At 45.7% G+C, this 17,179-nt stretch overlaps 1 protein-coding gene across 1 annotated transcript in view; it reads right to left on the bottom strand.

The window, feature by feature from the left end:
• Positions 1-17,179, bottom strand: part of LOC121276073 (collagen alpha-6(VI) chain-like) — a 229,249-nt gene that overhangs the window by 14,438 nt on the left and 197,632 nt on the right. The window contains exons 35-38 of the mRNA XM_041184013.1: positions 9,484-9,498; positions 8,873-9,366; positions 7,277-7,358; positions 5,773-6,441 (exon numbers count right to left, since the gene is read on the bottom strand). Coding sequence (XP_041039947.1) covers positions 5,773-6,441; positions 7,277-7,358; positions 8,873-9,366; positions 9,484-9,498 — 1,260 coding nt within the window. The remainder of the gene's footprint in view (positions 1-5,772; positions 6,442-7,276; positions 7,359-8,872; positions 9,367-9,483; positions 9,499-17,179) is intronic.

Below are 17,179 nucleotides of genomic sequence, written 5' to 3'. Positions count from 1 at the left end.
CAAGGGCAATTAGGAATGGGCAATATTGTTAACCTTGCCAGCAATGCCTGCATTCCATTAATTAATGCAAAAAAATCGAATCACTAATTGTGATGTTAATGTACAATAACAGCAAAAAACTTGCAGAGCACCTTTAATGCAGTCAAATGTCCCAAGGTGCTTGCCCGGAGCATTAGCAAACAAAATTTGACACCGGGCTACATTAGGAGATTTTAGGATAGGCAACCAAAAGCTTGGCCCAGGAAGCATGTTTTAAGGAGTGTTTTCAAGAAGGAGAGAGAGGTGAAGAAACAGGTCCTAATGCGGAAAGAATGAAAGTTGGGGATGAGCAAGAGGCCAGAATTGGAGGAATGTAGAGATCTCAGAGGGTTGCCGGGGATTGGATGGAGTGAGGCCATGGAAGGATTTTAACCCAAACATCAGAATTATTAAATTGAGGCATTACCTGCCCGGGAGACAACATAGGCTGAAGAACACAGGGGTTTTGGATGGGACTTGATACGAGTTTGGAAATGGGCAGCAAAGTTTTGGATTTACTCAAATTTATGAAGCGTGCAGGTGAGAGGTTGGCCAAGACATCAGTGGAATAGACATGTCTGGAGGTAACAAAGGTGAGTGTTTCAGAGGCAGATAAGGTGACACAGGGATGGACATGGGTGATTTTACAGAGATAAATGTAGGCAATTTTTGATGATGATGAGGATATGAGGTTCCAGCTCAGGGTCTGATGGCAAACAGTATGGTTCAGCATCAGGCAGTATCCAGAGAGTGGGGAGTCAGTGGCTAAGTAGCAAAGTTCACAGTGAGGACCCAAGACAATGGGCGGAATCGTTCCAGATTTGCATTAAGTGCTGAAGTGGGCGGGTAAAACCACGTTAGCCCACCATGTTATTTATGCACTCCCGGGAAACACACCATTTCCATGACGGGCGAGCTCTCGTTCGCCCGCCCGCCATCGCCTTGCCACTTCATCATGCCGGGCACCATATTTGAAGTACAGTCACACGTAGCACATCTCAGTGCTTCCAACCCATGACAGCTGCAGGGAAGATATCCACGCAAGGCAAGAACACTGCAGCCCCCTGGTTTAGCGATGCTCACTGGAATGTCTTTTGCGTGCTGTGGAGGCCCACCGGGATGTCCTCTACCACCGCTCTGGCCGCAGTATGGGCAGCGGCATGCCCAACCTGGATTGGGAGGTTGTGGCAATGGTGGTCAGTGCCAACACCCTTCAAAAAAGAGGACAGTCATCCAGTGCTGCAAGAGGATGAGTGATCTCCTCCGTTTTGCCAGGGTAAGTTACTCTTCTCATCACTCTCAACTCACACACTCACAAACCCAACTGATATGCATGGGGATCTCACTTACTGCCAGTTCAAGGGACATCACCATTCACTCTCTCACACACACCATCGTTGTACACACTCACCACACACACATGCCAAACTTGTCATCTGGCCTGGCAGGCATGCTGCATACACTCTCTCCAACTTTATATGTAGGACAAGCTGGCACACAACAAGGAGGAGAGGTTGCAGGCCAGTGGCAGAATGCCTGAAATCAAGGTCCTCCTTTGAAAACAGAACCATTAGAATCAAGTTGGCTGGCGATGATCTGGACCATTCCTGTGCTGATGGTGAGGTCGGTGGTGCTTTACTAAGTGAGGATCCAGCAGTGCAACATCCATCAGACAACCGTGATGTGAGTGATATGTCCTGTTTCACAGGCCACAACCATGAACTAATTATCTCCCCTTGCTTCTGCAGGCACATCTGGGAAACAGCCGACAAGGTCCATGACCCAGGGTCTCCAATTAAGCCCCGGGAAAACCTCTGAAGAGGAATCTGGAACCACCCTCCTTGAAATCCCGTCACAATGCTCATCCTCACTCTCTACCAGCATAGAGACACACACCTCAGTGGGACCTAGCTTTAGAGTAGCCTTGGGATCACAATCTGATAAGCACATCGGACTGTCTGATCCACAGCAGGCAGTGGCAGGGACTTCCAGGTGTCCGGCACTCGGAGGACTGCTGGAGGCCAGAAATTTGCTGAGTCCGAGTTAGATGACGAGCCTCTGGACTCAGTCACGTCACAGTTACTGGAGCTGCAACGGCAAGTTCAGGAACGTCAAGAAGGAATGTCCGCTGCACTCCTCAGATTACAAGGCACGATGGAGGAATCCATCTGCCTTCACTTTGAGTTGATAGCGCCAGAATGCCAAGGCACCGAGGTCAACATTGGTAGGATGGCAGCCCCCATGGAGACCTTGGTACAGGATGTTGCTCCTGCACAGCTGCATGGGGCCAACTCCATCGCTGATGCCATAGTTGACTTCCAACAGTGTTTACATGAAAGGGGAGCTGGCCAGCTCGATCTCACTGCAGCTACACCTTCTCCTCAAGGATTCAGCCTGGAGCCCTCAGGCACCCATAGGGAGGAGGATCAGCAGATACACACTCCGGGGCCATCCATCCAGGTGACTTTGGGAGTGTCCAGCCATTCTGAATCCCCTCTTCCTGTGACCTCAGCAGCTCTAGCTCCGCAGGCCGAGGAGGTGCCACTGCCACATAGCAGAACCACGAAAGCAGGCCCTCCAAAGCATGCCCATCATGGTTATCGCAGACAGCAGGCTGTCTCCACCTCTGTTGTGGATTTCTAGGGAGCACCAAGACGTAGCAGCAAGGTTAGGAAAGTTAAGAAGGTGTAGTTGTACAGCCTGGGCATGGGTGTTAATCACTTATTTATACTGCTCACTATTGTCAATAAACTCCCAAGGATGTCTCCCTGCCTATGGCTCCTTGCTCTGGTGAGCTGTGTTCTTGTCGATCAGATGTGAAACCTTACTGCACAAGATAAAGGCTGATGTCTCAGCCCAGTGAAACACATCCGCATGCTTTCCCACTGATGTGGGCAGACGATCCAGAGGGACGGGGTGGGACGATTCCAGCGGGCTGGCCTAATAATGATATGCAGATGTATTATAATGAGGTTCCTGATGTCCGAGGGTGGGAAATGTGGCCCACCGTTGGCAGGCTGAACGGACAATCGCAAACTGGTTCACACCGTCATGAAACCGATTGTGCCATATTGTCCGCTCACGCCACCGAACACGCCCAACCCCGGCGGGCACAGAAAATCTCAGCCAATGACTTTGGTGGTCCCAACGCTTGATTAGAAGGAATTTCTGCTCAGCCAGTAGTGAGTCAGCCAAGCAGCAAGACAAATCAGGGGCAGTAGAGGGATTGACATTGGTGGTGGTGGTGAAGTAGAGCTGGCTGTCATCAGTGTACATATAGAACCTGACATTGGATTTTCAGATGATGCCATCAATGGGCAGCATGATGAATTGAAACAGGAGAGAGGCAAGGAAAGATTCTTAGAGAAGGAACTCGGTGAGGGAATGGAAAATTAAACCATTGCAAGGGATTTTCTGGCTATGACTGGATAAATAGGAATGGATCCAGGTGAGGATATTCATACCTAGCAAGACAACAGAGGAGCTATCATGTAGGCTGCTTATTGGATATATGGTGCAGATTGACAGATCTTTTTTGTTATCTCTATCTCACTGTCTCTTTAGTCTACAAGTGTTTGTCTAGCTACACTAAGGAACATGAAGGATCAACAAAAAATGTTTGAAAGCCCTTTAATGGCTACAAGTTAACCTCCCATAATGTTGTTCACAGATTGATATGGATAAAGTTGAACAATATGACTACCATAGAATCTTGGGTTTAGTGATTTGCAGTAAGCAGAAATAGTTAAGGATGACACATTGATTGTGGAAGTTGGTGGAGTGGAAGGTGAAGACAGGGGAACCCTATTGTGATTCTGGTTCCACCCATCCACTTTCAGCATTTTGAAGAGACCATTGCCTCTGTGGCATCCTGGTCCACTCCACAATCACTCTTTCCACTTACCACAGTCCCTTCTCATACAAGTGCAGGAGCTACAACACCTGCCCTTTTACCTCCTCCCTTCTTAGTTGTCAGGGCCCCAAGTACTCCTTCCAGGTGAAACAACAATTTAGTTGTAATTCTTTCAATTTAGTAAACTGTATTCATTGCTCCTTATGTTATCTCCTCTACATTGGAGAGACTAAACACAGACTGGGTGAACGCTTTACAGAATGTCTCCACTCCGTCTACAAAGGCGACTCTGAGTTTCTTGTCACTTGTCATGTTAATTCTCCGCCCACACCTACCATGCTCTTTCTGTTATTTTGCCAGTTATCATAAGGCTGTAAGTAGTTGATCATCCCTTTAAAGAACAGAGGTTTGGGAATGCAGGTAGTTCTTCCTGTTGCTTAATGTATGTTCAGCCATGTGAGGTTAAGAGATGGTGTTTGCTGGGAGGTTGATTACCAAAATCACAGCACTGGGATTGAATCAACTGATTGACATCATGTTCTGCCTCTTTCTAGCAGACTTTTGCTGTGCATGCTAACACCTTCATCGATATGGCATCTGGAGCAATTTACACCAGATGTGTGCGCATGCACATCAAATGCCATTTTGATTCCCAAACAGCACCCACAGCATCCGAAGGAATGCTATTGAACCCAATTTCACATCCAACTTGTCTTTAAATGAAATTCAAATTAGAATGAGTTAAAAAAAAACCTGCTCTTTATATCTCTCTCTGTCACTTTGTTATTGGAAATTAGAATCTGGGGTTGATTTTCACTTTCCCCTGTTGCATAAAACTGATGACAGCCACTGATTTAAATATGCTGCTCCATTTTCCTTCCATCAATGGAAAAGATCAGGTGGGTTTTAAATGGCAGCCCATCTGTTGCTGCCAGTTTCCCACCACTGGCGAGGTGAAAATCTGCCTCACATGCTAGCACTGATCTTTTCTAACTGGCAGCTCATTAGTTGGCTTTGAAATTCAACTGGTGTTTTTAATTTGAATTCACATTAAATGAAGAAGGCACTGTTGCCACTCTTTTTCTTTCTCTCTCTTTCTTTCTTTGCTCTTTCTTTTAAATGTTCTACTCCATTTAATATGCTGCTTTCTAACGTTTATCGAGCTCAAGACCAGTATGTTACCAGAACTCTTGTAATTTATTGTTTGCTCTAATACTTTTGCTCTTTCAAAAAAATCACAACATTAGTTTTACCTCAGTTAAGCTTCTAAAATCTGTCTTCTGTTTTTTCAAAGCTACTGGAATGTGCTAGCAATTAGGGAAAAATATCTCCTCAGTGCAGCTGACTGAAACTGATGCATCACTGCGGATGTTCAGAAGACACAATCCAAATATAGCTCACAGAGCTCTGGGTAAAGATATTAAGCCCTGGCTTTTGGGCGAGGCTTAGACCTTCAAATAAAATCTTCATAAGGTACAAATGTCAATCCAATGGATAAAGTTAATAATGCTGTTGTGAAATACTTTTACTTTGTTCAAACTACAATACCGGATACTAGCAATTTATTTTTGAGGAAAAAGACATCTGGTAAAGATATCTTGTGTTTAAACAAACCCAATGGTTAGTTGCACAATCTCAGGGTAAAAGAGTGTACAATAGTCAGTATCAGGGGTCTCACAGTTTGACAGATGGAATTTTGAAAATGCTCATCACCGTGTCATCTAAAGGCCCTTAAGGTAGGTTTTCAATGATAGATCAAATATAACAGGTGTCACTTCAGATAAATAACAATTCACTTAAATTATAATGAAAACAGTATTGGATAAGCTATTGCATCTGTGTTATTATATGAAGTTATATTTTTATATGTAAACTTTTCATTAGATTGTTACTGCACTTACTTGCCAGGTTTTTCAGGAAAGCCACTGAAAACTTTTGTGCATATTCCATTTCAGGCTCCAGAACTCTGTCTAGTTGAACTAAATGTTGATCAAAAGGAAAACTGACAAACTCCTCCAGGACTGTGACATTAGTTACCTCCCCAAGGGCCAGTGCAAACATTGCAAAACCTTTACATTTGGCTTCTCGTGATATTTCCAGTAATCTCTTCTCATCAATGATTGTTCTCCCTGAGAATATTGTAAAGATAACCTTGTAAATGTGCTGATTTGTGAGACTTGGGAAGAAATTCTTCAAGCTCCATTCAATGGTACTGCCGATGCCAGAGAAGTCCTCTAATTGAAAGAATGAGTCTTGGATGTGTCTCTTCTTCAGTGTTTTTGCAGTGTAATCCAAAACTCCAAACTCCAGGTTAAATGGACCTTTCCCATAACCTGGTGCGGAATTTGATGTGTGTTGTACCAGAGCCACCCGGGGTTGAAGGTCAGAGGCTTTTGGTTCTGTAGAACTTATAAACTGGTTAAGCATCGAGTTTAAGAAATGTTGAACTGTCTCAGATTTTGCAGTTTCCATTTGCTCTAAGTCATCAACAATGAAAGCTAAGTCCAGGTTTACTGGAATAGGAAGTAGGGTAATGGGTTTTGGACATAGGTCTTCAGGGCTACATTCATCTGCAATAGAAAGATTAGAAATTATTGGTTTATATTTTGCTGGTGTTAGCTTTATGTTTTTAGACATATGCATGTATGTTTTAGTTTGCTATTAATTTAGGTTTGTTGAGCACCAATAATCAAAGTTTATGACAATATATGATAACTAAATGAAAATTATTGGGCTGGGACATCTCAGCTCCAGTATCTGGAGTGTGGCCCAAAGATGAGTTGGGGAACACACAAACAACGCCCCCCCCCCACCCCCGCCGCAACCCCCAACCAACCCCCCACCACCACCACCAATCGTGGAGGTTCCCAGGCAAAAGATTGCACTGCAATTGTCCAGGAAGTTCAAACTTCCTTTGGGTACTCGAAAGAGTTACAAACGATTTGTAATAATATCCTAGTGGATCTCCCATGGCACATAGAGTCAGGACCAAGAGAAGCCTTCAGGTGAAGCAAGGTTACAGGGTGGGGATGCACAGACATAACTCAATCCCCATTAGATATTTATACATACTGTCCTGAATGTAAAATAATACTTTGACCTTATGGTATAATTAAATAGCAAAATGTAAGGCAATTTGGGAAGCACAGAAATTTGTTGGTTGAGACATAATATATTTTGTAATACTGGCTGAGTTGCTGGAACACACAAACTGAAGTGCTACAGGCCCAACACTGGTTAAGTGGTATAAGCATAGCATGACAAATTTATAAGGTAATTTGCATTATTAATCACACAAAGGAAAACATGTGACAACAGGAAGTAAGGTTTTTAGACGGAAAGTGAGAGTCACAAGATTTCTTAATATATTGAAGACTTAGGTTTCACCTAAAACTAAAATCTTACCGTAGCACAGTGAGCATAAATAGATTTGGCGTAACAGCTCTTGGGATCGTGGCTGCTGTCTTGGCAAAACAACCACTGCATTCTTGTGGAAAAAAAAAAGTACAAATTAAAAAAAAAACTCCGAGATTTGTAAATATAGTTAAATAATTTTATAAGAGAAACCTGGGCCTCAATTTTAACTGCCCCCAGCTGGCAAAACTGGTGAGATAGGGACAGTCAACATAAGGCGAGTCCTGCTCTGCTGTCTTCCCGTTGTGTCCCGATGTTAACCTATTTTGAGCAAGTGCCCACAGGAAGAAATCGGGGATCCTACTTTAAATCGGCAGATGGGGTCTAATGTAATTGGGACCCAATCTGCAATTTTAAATTGAGGTGTGAGCAAGGCAGCACTGTTCAGCTCTGTCATCAGGGAAACCTGTCAGGAGCTGATCCTGGGCCAGAAGATGTTCAGGACTTTAGTTTAAATGCTTTATTTAAGATTTTCTTATGGGCCAGGAGGGGCACTCGTCCTCCACCAAATTGTCTACAATTCCCATACAAGTACAACTATAATCCCATTGAGACCTTGAAAATTTTCACAGGTTTACTTGTTGATATTTGTAACTTTTTAACCAAAGTCTCTGTTGCCTGCAGTGGGCAAACAGTTGGAATTAAAACAGGAGAAAATCTAAACTTGCATTTAGTTTGAAAACAATGCTTTTAGAACTTGTAGTATAAACTATTCAGGTGCTGAGCAGCTACATGAGTTCGAAAATTTACATTTCCGTGACCTGCTATCTGCTTTAAAAATAATTTAAAAGCTACTTTTCCATCAATGGAACCTTCAATATGTAAAAAAAGAAACCGCAATGTGCAGCACAGCAGAGTTACATACAAACTGAAAACCTTTCCCAGGTTTCAAACAGTTTGAAAAATGCCAGGGGTCTAGTGAAACAGATCTTGAAAATTAAGGGCAGAATTTTATGGGCCCTGCAGTGGTTTGGAGGGTTTTGAAAATTCCTCACATTGCCTTCCCACCTTCCCCCAACCTGCCTGAAATTTTAAGGGCCACTTCCCACCCAGCTGTAATTTTCAGGCCAACAGGAGGATGGCAAGAAGTGGGTGGAAACCTGGCAGGTTGCCTTGCTTGGGCCCTGGGCAAGCAAGTGGGGAAAACATCTCCCACAGGGGTCTGCTTTCCCAACCGTGCAACCCCCCACCCTCCCCACCACAGGTCTTGCCCTCAAGTGCGCCCTAGCCCCATGGCCTTTCCAACCTGCCTCTTCCCTCTCATTCCCACCTCCAAGGCATCTCTCCACATGACTCCTGCACTTACCTGGTCCTGGACTCCTGGCACTTTGAATATGGGGACGATGTACGGTTCCAGCTCTGGTAACTGCTCCGAGTGGCACTGCTGCAACTACAGAGCTGCCACGGAGTGTTAAATGGTTGTGGGGCTGCTGATAACAGCAGGGGTGCGTTCCCCACTGACTTTTTTGGACACCATCTGAAAAATTCTGCCCTAAAATTATGCACATTTTGCTGCTTATAATTCCAACTAAATTTACTCCCTTTGCAGAACAAATTGACATATGAATATATTATCATTTCCCTCACCTGAAAAGCTCGTTTGACTTCCGGGATGTTCTTAAAGGAGATGATGACAGGAGTGATACCTAAAGCACTGAATTGAGTGGCAGCTGCAACTATGGCCTCAGTGTCTTGGGATTCTCCATTAGTGATAAACACAGCTACTTTCTTCACAAGGACACCATTACGAATTCGCTTAAAAGTATTTCTTGCAACAAATTGCATACTAACACCAATATTCCGCTTGTTAGTTGACTGTTCTTGTGTGAGTCTCTCTATTTCTTTCAGAAGTAAGTGTTTTTTCTTAAAAGCTGAAAATCGAATGAAAGGCTTCGCTGCGTTAGTGTATGTAAGAATTGCCACTCGAGCACCAGTGGGGCAATTGCTTTCAGCGATGTTAATATCCTCCACAAAACTAATTACAATTCTCTTCATCCTTTCAAATATAGGTGGTGTGACATCTGCAGATGAGTCCAAAGCAAACACCAGCTCCGTGGGGTATGCAGGACACCCTCCACTTCCTGGAACAATGAAAAGAAGTGAAATGTTTAAAAATAGCACATATTCAAGCAAGCGAGGGACAACATTCAAAGGAATGGCAAATGTTTTAATTTGCAAAACTCTTTAAAATCACTTACTTTGTGAACAACAAGCTAAAAGAAAAAAGAGAAGGTAAAATTAATGATTGAAATTCCAATGTAACACTTGTTTTTATTGTTACCTGTTCATTTGAAACACAAAAATAATCAATAGTCTAACTCCAAAAGCCACATTATAAAAGTGGGTTTGAAGTTTAACTTAATTTCAATACTTGAGATTGTAAAACCTCAGGAAACTTTTAGTTTGGCTACCATGAGGGAAAACCTTCTGTTTACAAACTGACTGGAGGTCCAGCGGGCGGAATTTTCCGTGCCTGCTGATGTTGGGCATGTTCAGCGGCGTGAACAGGTAATAAGGCGAGAAGGCCAAAAATTGGTTTCACAATGTCGTGAAACCAATTTGCAATCATCCACTCTGCCTGTCAATGACGAGCCGCATTTCTGCTGTCAGACCTTGGGAACCACATCATAATATATCTGCATGTCATTAGAAGGCCAGCCCACCAGAATCATCCCACCCCCTCCCCCCCCAACCCCTGCTGGATCGCCCGCCCATCACGCTGACATGTTTCACAACAGCAAAGGCCAACACATGGCAGTCTACACTTTGAGGGGAACTCAGAGGTGAGTGCACAGTAATGTTGCTCAGCACTTGCGAGAGTTCCTTGCTGGACTTCAAGTTTGAGGTGCTTGGGGTGTTGGGGGGGGTGGTGCACAAGGGTTGCCCCGTGGGTGAAGCAACTTGTGTGTGTGTGTGGGGGGCTGGGAAGGTCTGCAATGTGGTTGAGGAGACTTGAGGTCAGCACATGCGGGGTGGTGGGGGGAGAGAAGCAGCTACACAGTATAAAGTGACCATTCCTCTGCAGCTGAGATAGTTCAGACACAGCCACATTGACATGATTGGGGGGTCAGGCCTCTAGCTTCTCTGCCCACACAAGCAATGCAGAGGAACGAAAGTGACACCAAGTGCTCCAGAACTTTTCACCCCTTGAGCACAGATTGTAAACTAATGAGTGTTTTAGTGGACTGCGGAACAGTTGGATGACTGGGCAAATTGTACAATCTCCTTGCTAAAGCTGGCCATGGAGCAGTCACTGGTGGAGGCGCTCACAGCCTCTTGCAATGTCATCATTCTGGTTTGGACCAGTCTCCCCCATGGTTCAAGCTAACAGTGCAGCCTTACAGTGTGGGTTAGGAGAATGCCTACGGGTTGAGCTGAGAGCACAGCATGCAGTCCAGTTGGAAGAAGCTGCAGCCACTCAATCAGGTGGAGTAGGGCGGAGGTGAGTGCGTTTTGGGCAGACATGCAGCGCACTAAACTCTGGCCATCCAAGTGGTTGCCAGCACTTTCCAGGATGCATTAAGGGACCTTCAGACTTAACCAAGACAGGTTCTTAGAACACCCAAGCTAACCCACATGTCTCTCTCTTTCATCCTGCAGGAGTACAACATCAGGAGCATGAGCCTGGTGACCTAGCTGTATGCCTCATGGTGTACAGAGAGTGGAGATGACGGAGAAGAGAGCGAGGGAGGTGGCTGGCTGCGCAGAGGGAGCAGTAGCACCCTCAGGAAGAAGGGGCGGCTGGGGCTCCTGCACACGCTATTGAAAAGCTAAAGTCGCTAGTCAGCACCTAGCTAGACCCAGAGTCTACAGATGCTACCTTTATTCCTGCAGATGACCGAGAACCAGTGTCGCTGAAGACAGCGCACGTTTAGAGAACTAGTCGGTCACATCTGCCACCTGCTGCAGGGTTTGGTGCCATGGGGGCATGGAGGGTTCTCACTGCCTGTGGCCGTTAAAGTGACAGCAGCCGGCAATCTTTACACCAGTGACACCTTTCAGGGCTCCACAAGCGACCTCTGTGAGATATCACAAGTTTCTGCCCACAAATGCAACCATGAAGCCATGGATACCATCTTCGCGAGGGCACACAACTTTGTGCATTTCGCCCGGGACCAGGAAAGCCAGGATGCAAGAGCAATAGGTTATTCCCAGATCTCAGGTTTCCACAGGTGCAGGGTTCCATCAACTGCACTCATGTGGCGCTCAGATCTCTGTCAACTATGTCAACCATGAGGGCTTCCATTCTCTGAATGTGCTGCTGGTGTGCGACCAGCACAAATGCATCCTGCAGGTCTGCGCACAGTTTCCAGGGAGTTTCCATGACTCCTACATTCTCAGTCCATCACAGATCCCTGACATCTTCCAGGGTCCACAGAGGCTGCAGGGATTGCTCCTCAGGGACAAGGGCTACCCGCAGAGGCCATGGCTGATGACAACGTTGCGCGGCCTCAGGCTGCAGCACAGCAAAGGTATAATGAGACTCATGCTTGAACTTGCAGCTTGGTGAAGCAAACCATCAGGATGCTGGAAATGAGTTTCTGCCTGGACCGGTCTGGTGGAACCCTGCAATATTGCCCACAGAGGCTGTCACGCATCATCGTCACCTGCTGTGCCCTTGACAATGGAGAGAGGAGCTGGCTGAGGAAGAGATGGAGAAGCTGGAGTTCTACTCCGATGAGGAGGACGTCAATGGGGATGAGGGTGAAGAGGCCCTTAAAGGCAACGATGACAGTGATGAGACCCTTGCACTGGCCAGTCGAGGCAGGCACACTGGGACTGCCCTTTTAGCTCCTAGATTTGTGCAGGATGATGATGACTGGCAGTGAGGAGATACCATAGCTCCTCACATTGCATCTGTAAACTTCTGACTCCAGTCTGGCTTATGGCAGTGCACCCTTTGTGATAAAATTCCTGTCATGGAGATGCAGTGGAGGCCCTAAAAGTCTTTCGATTCCAGGAGGACATTCAGGATCACAGATTTGTTACAGTGTAGAAGGAGACCATTCAGCCCATTATGTCTGCACGGCTCTCTGAGCATTTTAACTTAGTGCCAATCTCCTGCACATTGTTTCTATTTAGATAACCATCCAATCCCCTCTTGAATGCCTCAGTTGAACCTGTCTCCACCACACTTCCAGGCAGTGCATTCCAAACCCTAACTACTCGCTGTGTGAAAAAGTTTTTTCTCACCTTGCACTTGCTTCTTTTGCAAAACACTTTAAAAATGTGTCCTCTGGTTCTTGATCCATTTACGAGCAGGAACAGTTTCTATCTACTCTGTCCAGACCCCTCATGATTTTGAAAACTTCTATCAAGTCTTCTCTTAGCCTTCTCCCCTCTTAAGGAAAACAGCCCCAACTTCTCCAATCTTTCCTCATAACTGAAGTGTCTCATGCCTGGAACCATTCTCGTAAACCTCCTCTGCACTCACTCCAATGCGTTCACATCCTTCTTATAGTGTGGTGCCCAGAACTGTACACAATACTCCAACTGAGGTCTAACCAGTGTCTTATATAAGTTCATTATAACCTCCCTGCTCTTGTACTCTATGCCCCTATTAATGAGGCCTAGAATACTGTATGCTTTAGAAACAGCTCCCTCTACCTGTCCTGCCACCTTTAATGATTTATGTACATATAAACCCAGGTCTCTTTGCTCCTGCACACCCTTTAGAATAGTACCCTTTATTTTATACTGTCTCTCCATGTTCTTTGTATCAAAGTGTATCACCTCACTTATCTGCATTGAACTTCATCTGCCACCTATCTGCCATTCCACCAAGTGTCAATGTCCTTTTGAAGTTCTACAATCTCCTCTTCATAGTTTATAATTCTCCCAAGTTTTGTGTCATCCACAAACTTTGAAATTGTCCCCTGCACACCAAGATCTAGATCATTATATATATCAGGAAAAGCAAGGGTCCCAATGGGGCCCTTGGGGAACTCCACTCCAAACCTTCTTCCAGCCTGAAAAATACCCATTAACCATCACCCTCTGTTTCCTATCTCTCAGCCAATTTTGTTTCTACTTTGCCACTGTTCCTTGCTGCAACTGTTACATTATGCAATACAGTAGTTTATTCGAGATCTTGCCTGTCAGCAGTGGCAATCAGAAAATCATGGATGCACGTTAATGGTGGTAGTTTAGGCATCCTAAGAGGACACAATTTAGGAACACTTGTCCCTCACTGCTCCTTAAACTACCACTATCCCAGTCTATATACGGGTAATTGAAGTCTCCCATTATAACTACTTTCTGATGCTTACACTTCTCTGTAATTTCCTTTCAGGTTTGTTCCTCTATATCCTTCCCACTAGCTGGTGCTCTATATTACACTGAGCAATGTAATTGCACCCTTCTTATTCTTTAGCTTTAGCCAAATTGATTCCGTCCTTGAATCCTCTGACACATCCCCTTTCTCCAGTACTGCAATACTCTCCTTAATCAAAAATGCTGCTCCTCCTCCTTTTTTCCCTTTCATATCTTTTCTGAACACCTTGTAACCAGGAATATTTAACACCCAGATCTGCCCTTCCTTAAGCCAGGTCTCCATTATTGTCACAGCATCATAATCCCCCAAGGCAATCTGTACCTGTAACTCCCCAATTTTATTAACTATACTCCTTACATTCCATAGATCTTCACATAGCCTCTGAGAGTGTCTGACTCCTATCTGGACGAGGGAAGCTCACTTGCACTCTGTGATCAGGGTCATATCATAGAGACGCAGCTGTGAAACTTTAAAAGTATTTAATCCTTTGTCCGCCTTCAGCACTTGAGCCCATCATGAACACACCATCACTGGTCATAGATGCGGAAGAGATGGGGGCCAGCCCCACCTTAAAGGTGCTGAGAGCACAGAGAGAAAATGACAGACCTCTGTTACGCCTGCCCATGACATTCTGGCAGCAATGACAAGCACCATCGAGGTGCAGGCATCAGTAATGTGTCCAGGGACTGTGAGGCCAGACCAACAATTTGGTCTGAAGGGAAGAGGCCCTGAACTGAGACACTTGCCTTTGTCTTGTGCAGCAACCAAGCTTTCACATCTGAAATACACAAACACTGGGCATCATAACAAGCAGCCATAGACAAGGAGACATTCTTGGGAGTTTATTTACAATAGTGAACATTATTTACAAGTGATTAACACCTATACCCACATGATGCAACTGTTATCTTCTTAACCTTCCTAACTCTGCCACTAGTTTTGGTGCTCCCCCAACATCTACAGTGAATTGTATCGGATGCATCCTGCTGACTGTTACTGTCAGTGATTATTTTGGAGGGTGGAGACCTGCTGTGAGCCAGCTGCAATCTCTTCGGCCTATGGAGCTGGAGATGATGGGGTTACAGGAAGAGGGGATTTGAATCGGCCGGACATTCCCAGAGTCACCTGGGTGGATGGCCCTGGTCCTTCTCCCTATGGGTGCCTGACAGCCCCTGGCTGACTCCTTGAGGAGAAGGGGAAGCTGGAGTGAGACTAAGCTGCCTTCCACCCCTCTCATGTTGACACTGTTGGAGGCCAACCAAGGTATCAGTGATGGAGTTCAGCCCAGGCAGCAGTGCGGGGCAAATGTCCTGGACCAAGGTCTCCATGGTGGCCACCGTTCTGCCATTGTTGACCTCGGTACATTGGCATGCCGGGGCTATCACCTCAGGCTGAAGGTGGACGGACTCCTACATCGTCCCTTGCAATCTGAGGAGTGCGTCAGATGTTCCCGTGACTATCTGTGCAGTCCCAACTGATTGAGGGTCGCATCCAGAGGCTCATCATCTGACCTAGACTCAGCAGATTCTTTGCCTCCAGCAGTTGTCTGAGTGCTGTCGACCAAGGATGTCTCTGCCTCTGCCTGTTGAGGAACAGAATATGTGCTGTGTTCACGAGATTATAATTCCCAGGCTGCTCTACATCTAGGTCCCGCTGAGGTGTGTGTGTCACTGCACTGCTGGAGGGTGTGGGTGAGCGCCATGACAGATCTACAAATGTGCTGCCCTCAGGCTCCTCATCCGAGGTGCTCTCGGTGCTGGATTCAGGGTCAAGGTTACCTGAAGGCAACAAGGCAGTTGTGCCTAGGAGAGAAAATGGAGATTATTAGTGCTTGGCAGTTGAGTTATGCACAGAACAGTGGATTCAGAGTAGCATTGAGAGAGGGATGATGTGATGTAGGATCCTCACATTATGCATACCGCCGACCTCACCATCGTCACAGAAATGGTCTACGTTCTCTCCAGCCAGCACCAATGTGCGACTCTCAAATGGAGTGAGGATGGACCTTGATGTCTGACGCTCCACCCTGGTCTAGGACCTCTCCCATTGATTGTGCATGATCTTACCCTGCATAAAGACAGATGGAGAGAACGTGAGCAAGGCACATGCCAGGCCAAATGAGAAGGGTGCCAGGCATGCGTATGTGCTGAGTGGAGCCATGGATGGGACGAGGAGGTGATCTCCAGAAGAGATGAGACTGGATGGAGATGTGAGGGTGTGTGTGAGAGAGTAAGTGGTGATATCCTTTGAGCTGGCAGTGAGTGAGTTGCCAGTGAATGTGTGATAGGCTTGTGAGTGTGTAAATTGAGAGTGATGAGATGGTTGACTTACCCTACTAGCAGGGATGAGATAATTCATCTTTTTTCTGCACTCGATGGCTGACCTCTTGTGTGCAGCATTGGCACTGACCATCACTGCCACTGCATCCCAAGCTGGAGTGATGAAACCAGTGGGTCTCCTGCAGCAAGAGCGGAGGTAGAGGACATTGTGGTGGGCCTCCATGGTGTCCAAAAGGCATCCCAGGGATGCGTCACTGAATCGGGGGGCTGCACTCTTGGCTTTTGGGGTCATGCCTTCACTGGAGCAGTCCTGGGCTGCAAGAATTGACAAGTGTGTGCACGGCTGCAGTTTAAATATGCCGGCCGGAGTGAGGAAGCGGTGTGGCAGACAAATCGAAGCCAGCCAGCTGGCTGCCAGTGATCAGGCATGTTTCCCGTGACTGCATAGCTTGAGGTGGGAAGGGGATGATATGGAGTGAAAATCCGTCATTGCAGCTGGCAGGTAAAACGTCTATTTTGACGCCCACTATTGCACTTAGTGCAAATCTGGGATGATTCCATCCTGTGGTACAAGCAGAAAATCATTTGAGTTTAGTCTTGAGGCTGCCTACCATTCTATTATTTTTGTCTTACTTTGCTTGTATTTCATCAGTTCTTGACCAAGAAATTTGAGAAAACATGATACAAGGTCAAAGTTATTTTGTTTCTAGATTAAAAAAAATCAAGAACCAATTTGCCCCTTCAAATTTGATTTTACCCATTGACCAATCATGGAAGAAGAATGACAGCTGTCCATAAGACCTAGCATTGCACCCTTACTAAAGGAGATATGCTAGAAAGCATGCACTTTGGAGAGAAAGCAAAGTACACTAGCTTTTTCACTTGCTTGTAATTTTTTTGTTTTACTGAGTTCTTCTCTTCCCTTTCACTAAATCCTTAGTATATGGTCGAGTTAGGTGTTCTGGAGGCTTCCTCATTAGTTCTGCTGGTTAAAGCATTGAAGAGCTGTGTCAGAAAGACCAGGAGTGTCAGAGGTTGAATCCCCATCTGTGCTCAGCTGATTGCAACTGGAGAGGTGGAGACACAATGATTGGCCTTGGTGCCTTGCCTGGGGTTAGGTGGCAAAGGAGGTTTTCAAAGGAAACAACACAAAAAATACAAATCTACCGGAAAACTGAATATTTCTTCTCGCTGAATAATCTGTGCTGTTCATCACTTCAATTAATTGAATGGACAATAAGGCCTAGATTTCCACAAAGTCAGAAGGACTCAGAGCCATTTAGAACTGGCAGGTGGGACCTAATTCTGGGATTCCCATCCCCACTCCCAGCATCCCCAAGT

The sequence above is a fragment of the Carcharodon carcharias genome, chromosome 3, assembly GCF_017639515.1.
Source record: "Carcharodon carcharias isolate sCarCar2 chromosome 3, sCarCar2.pri, whole genome shotgun sequence".
In the NCBI taxonomy this organism is placed as follows: Eukaryota; Metazoa; Chordata; class Chondrichthyes; order Lamniformes; family Lamnidae; genus Carcharodon; species Carcharodon carcharias.
This window is presented reverse-complemented; position numbering and strand designations above follow the sequence as displayed.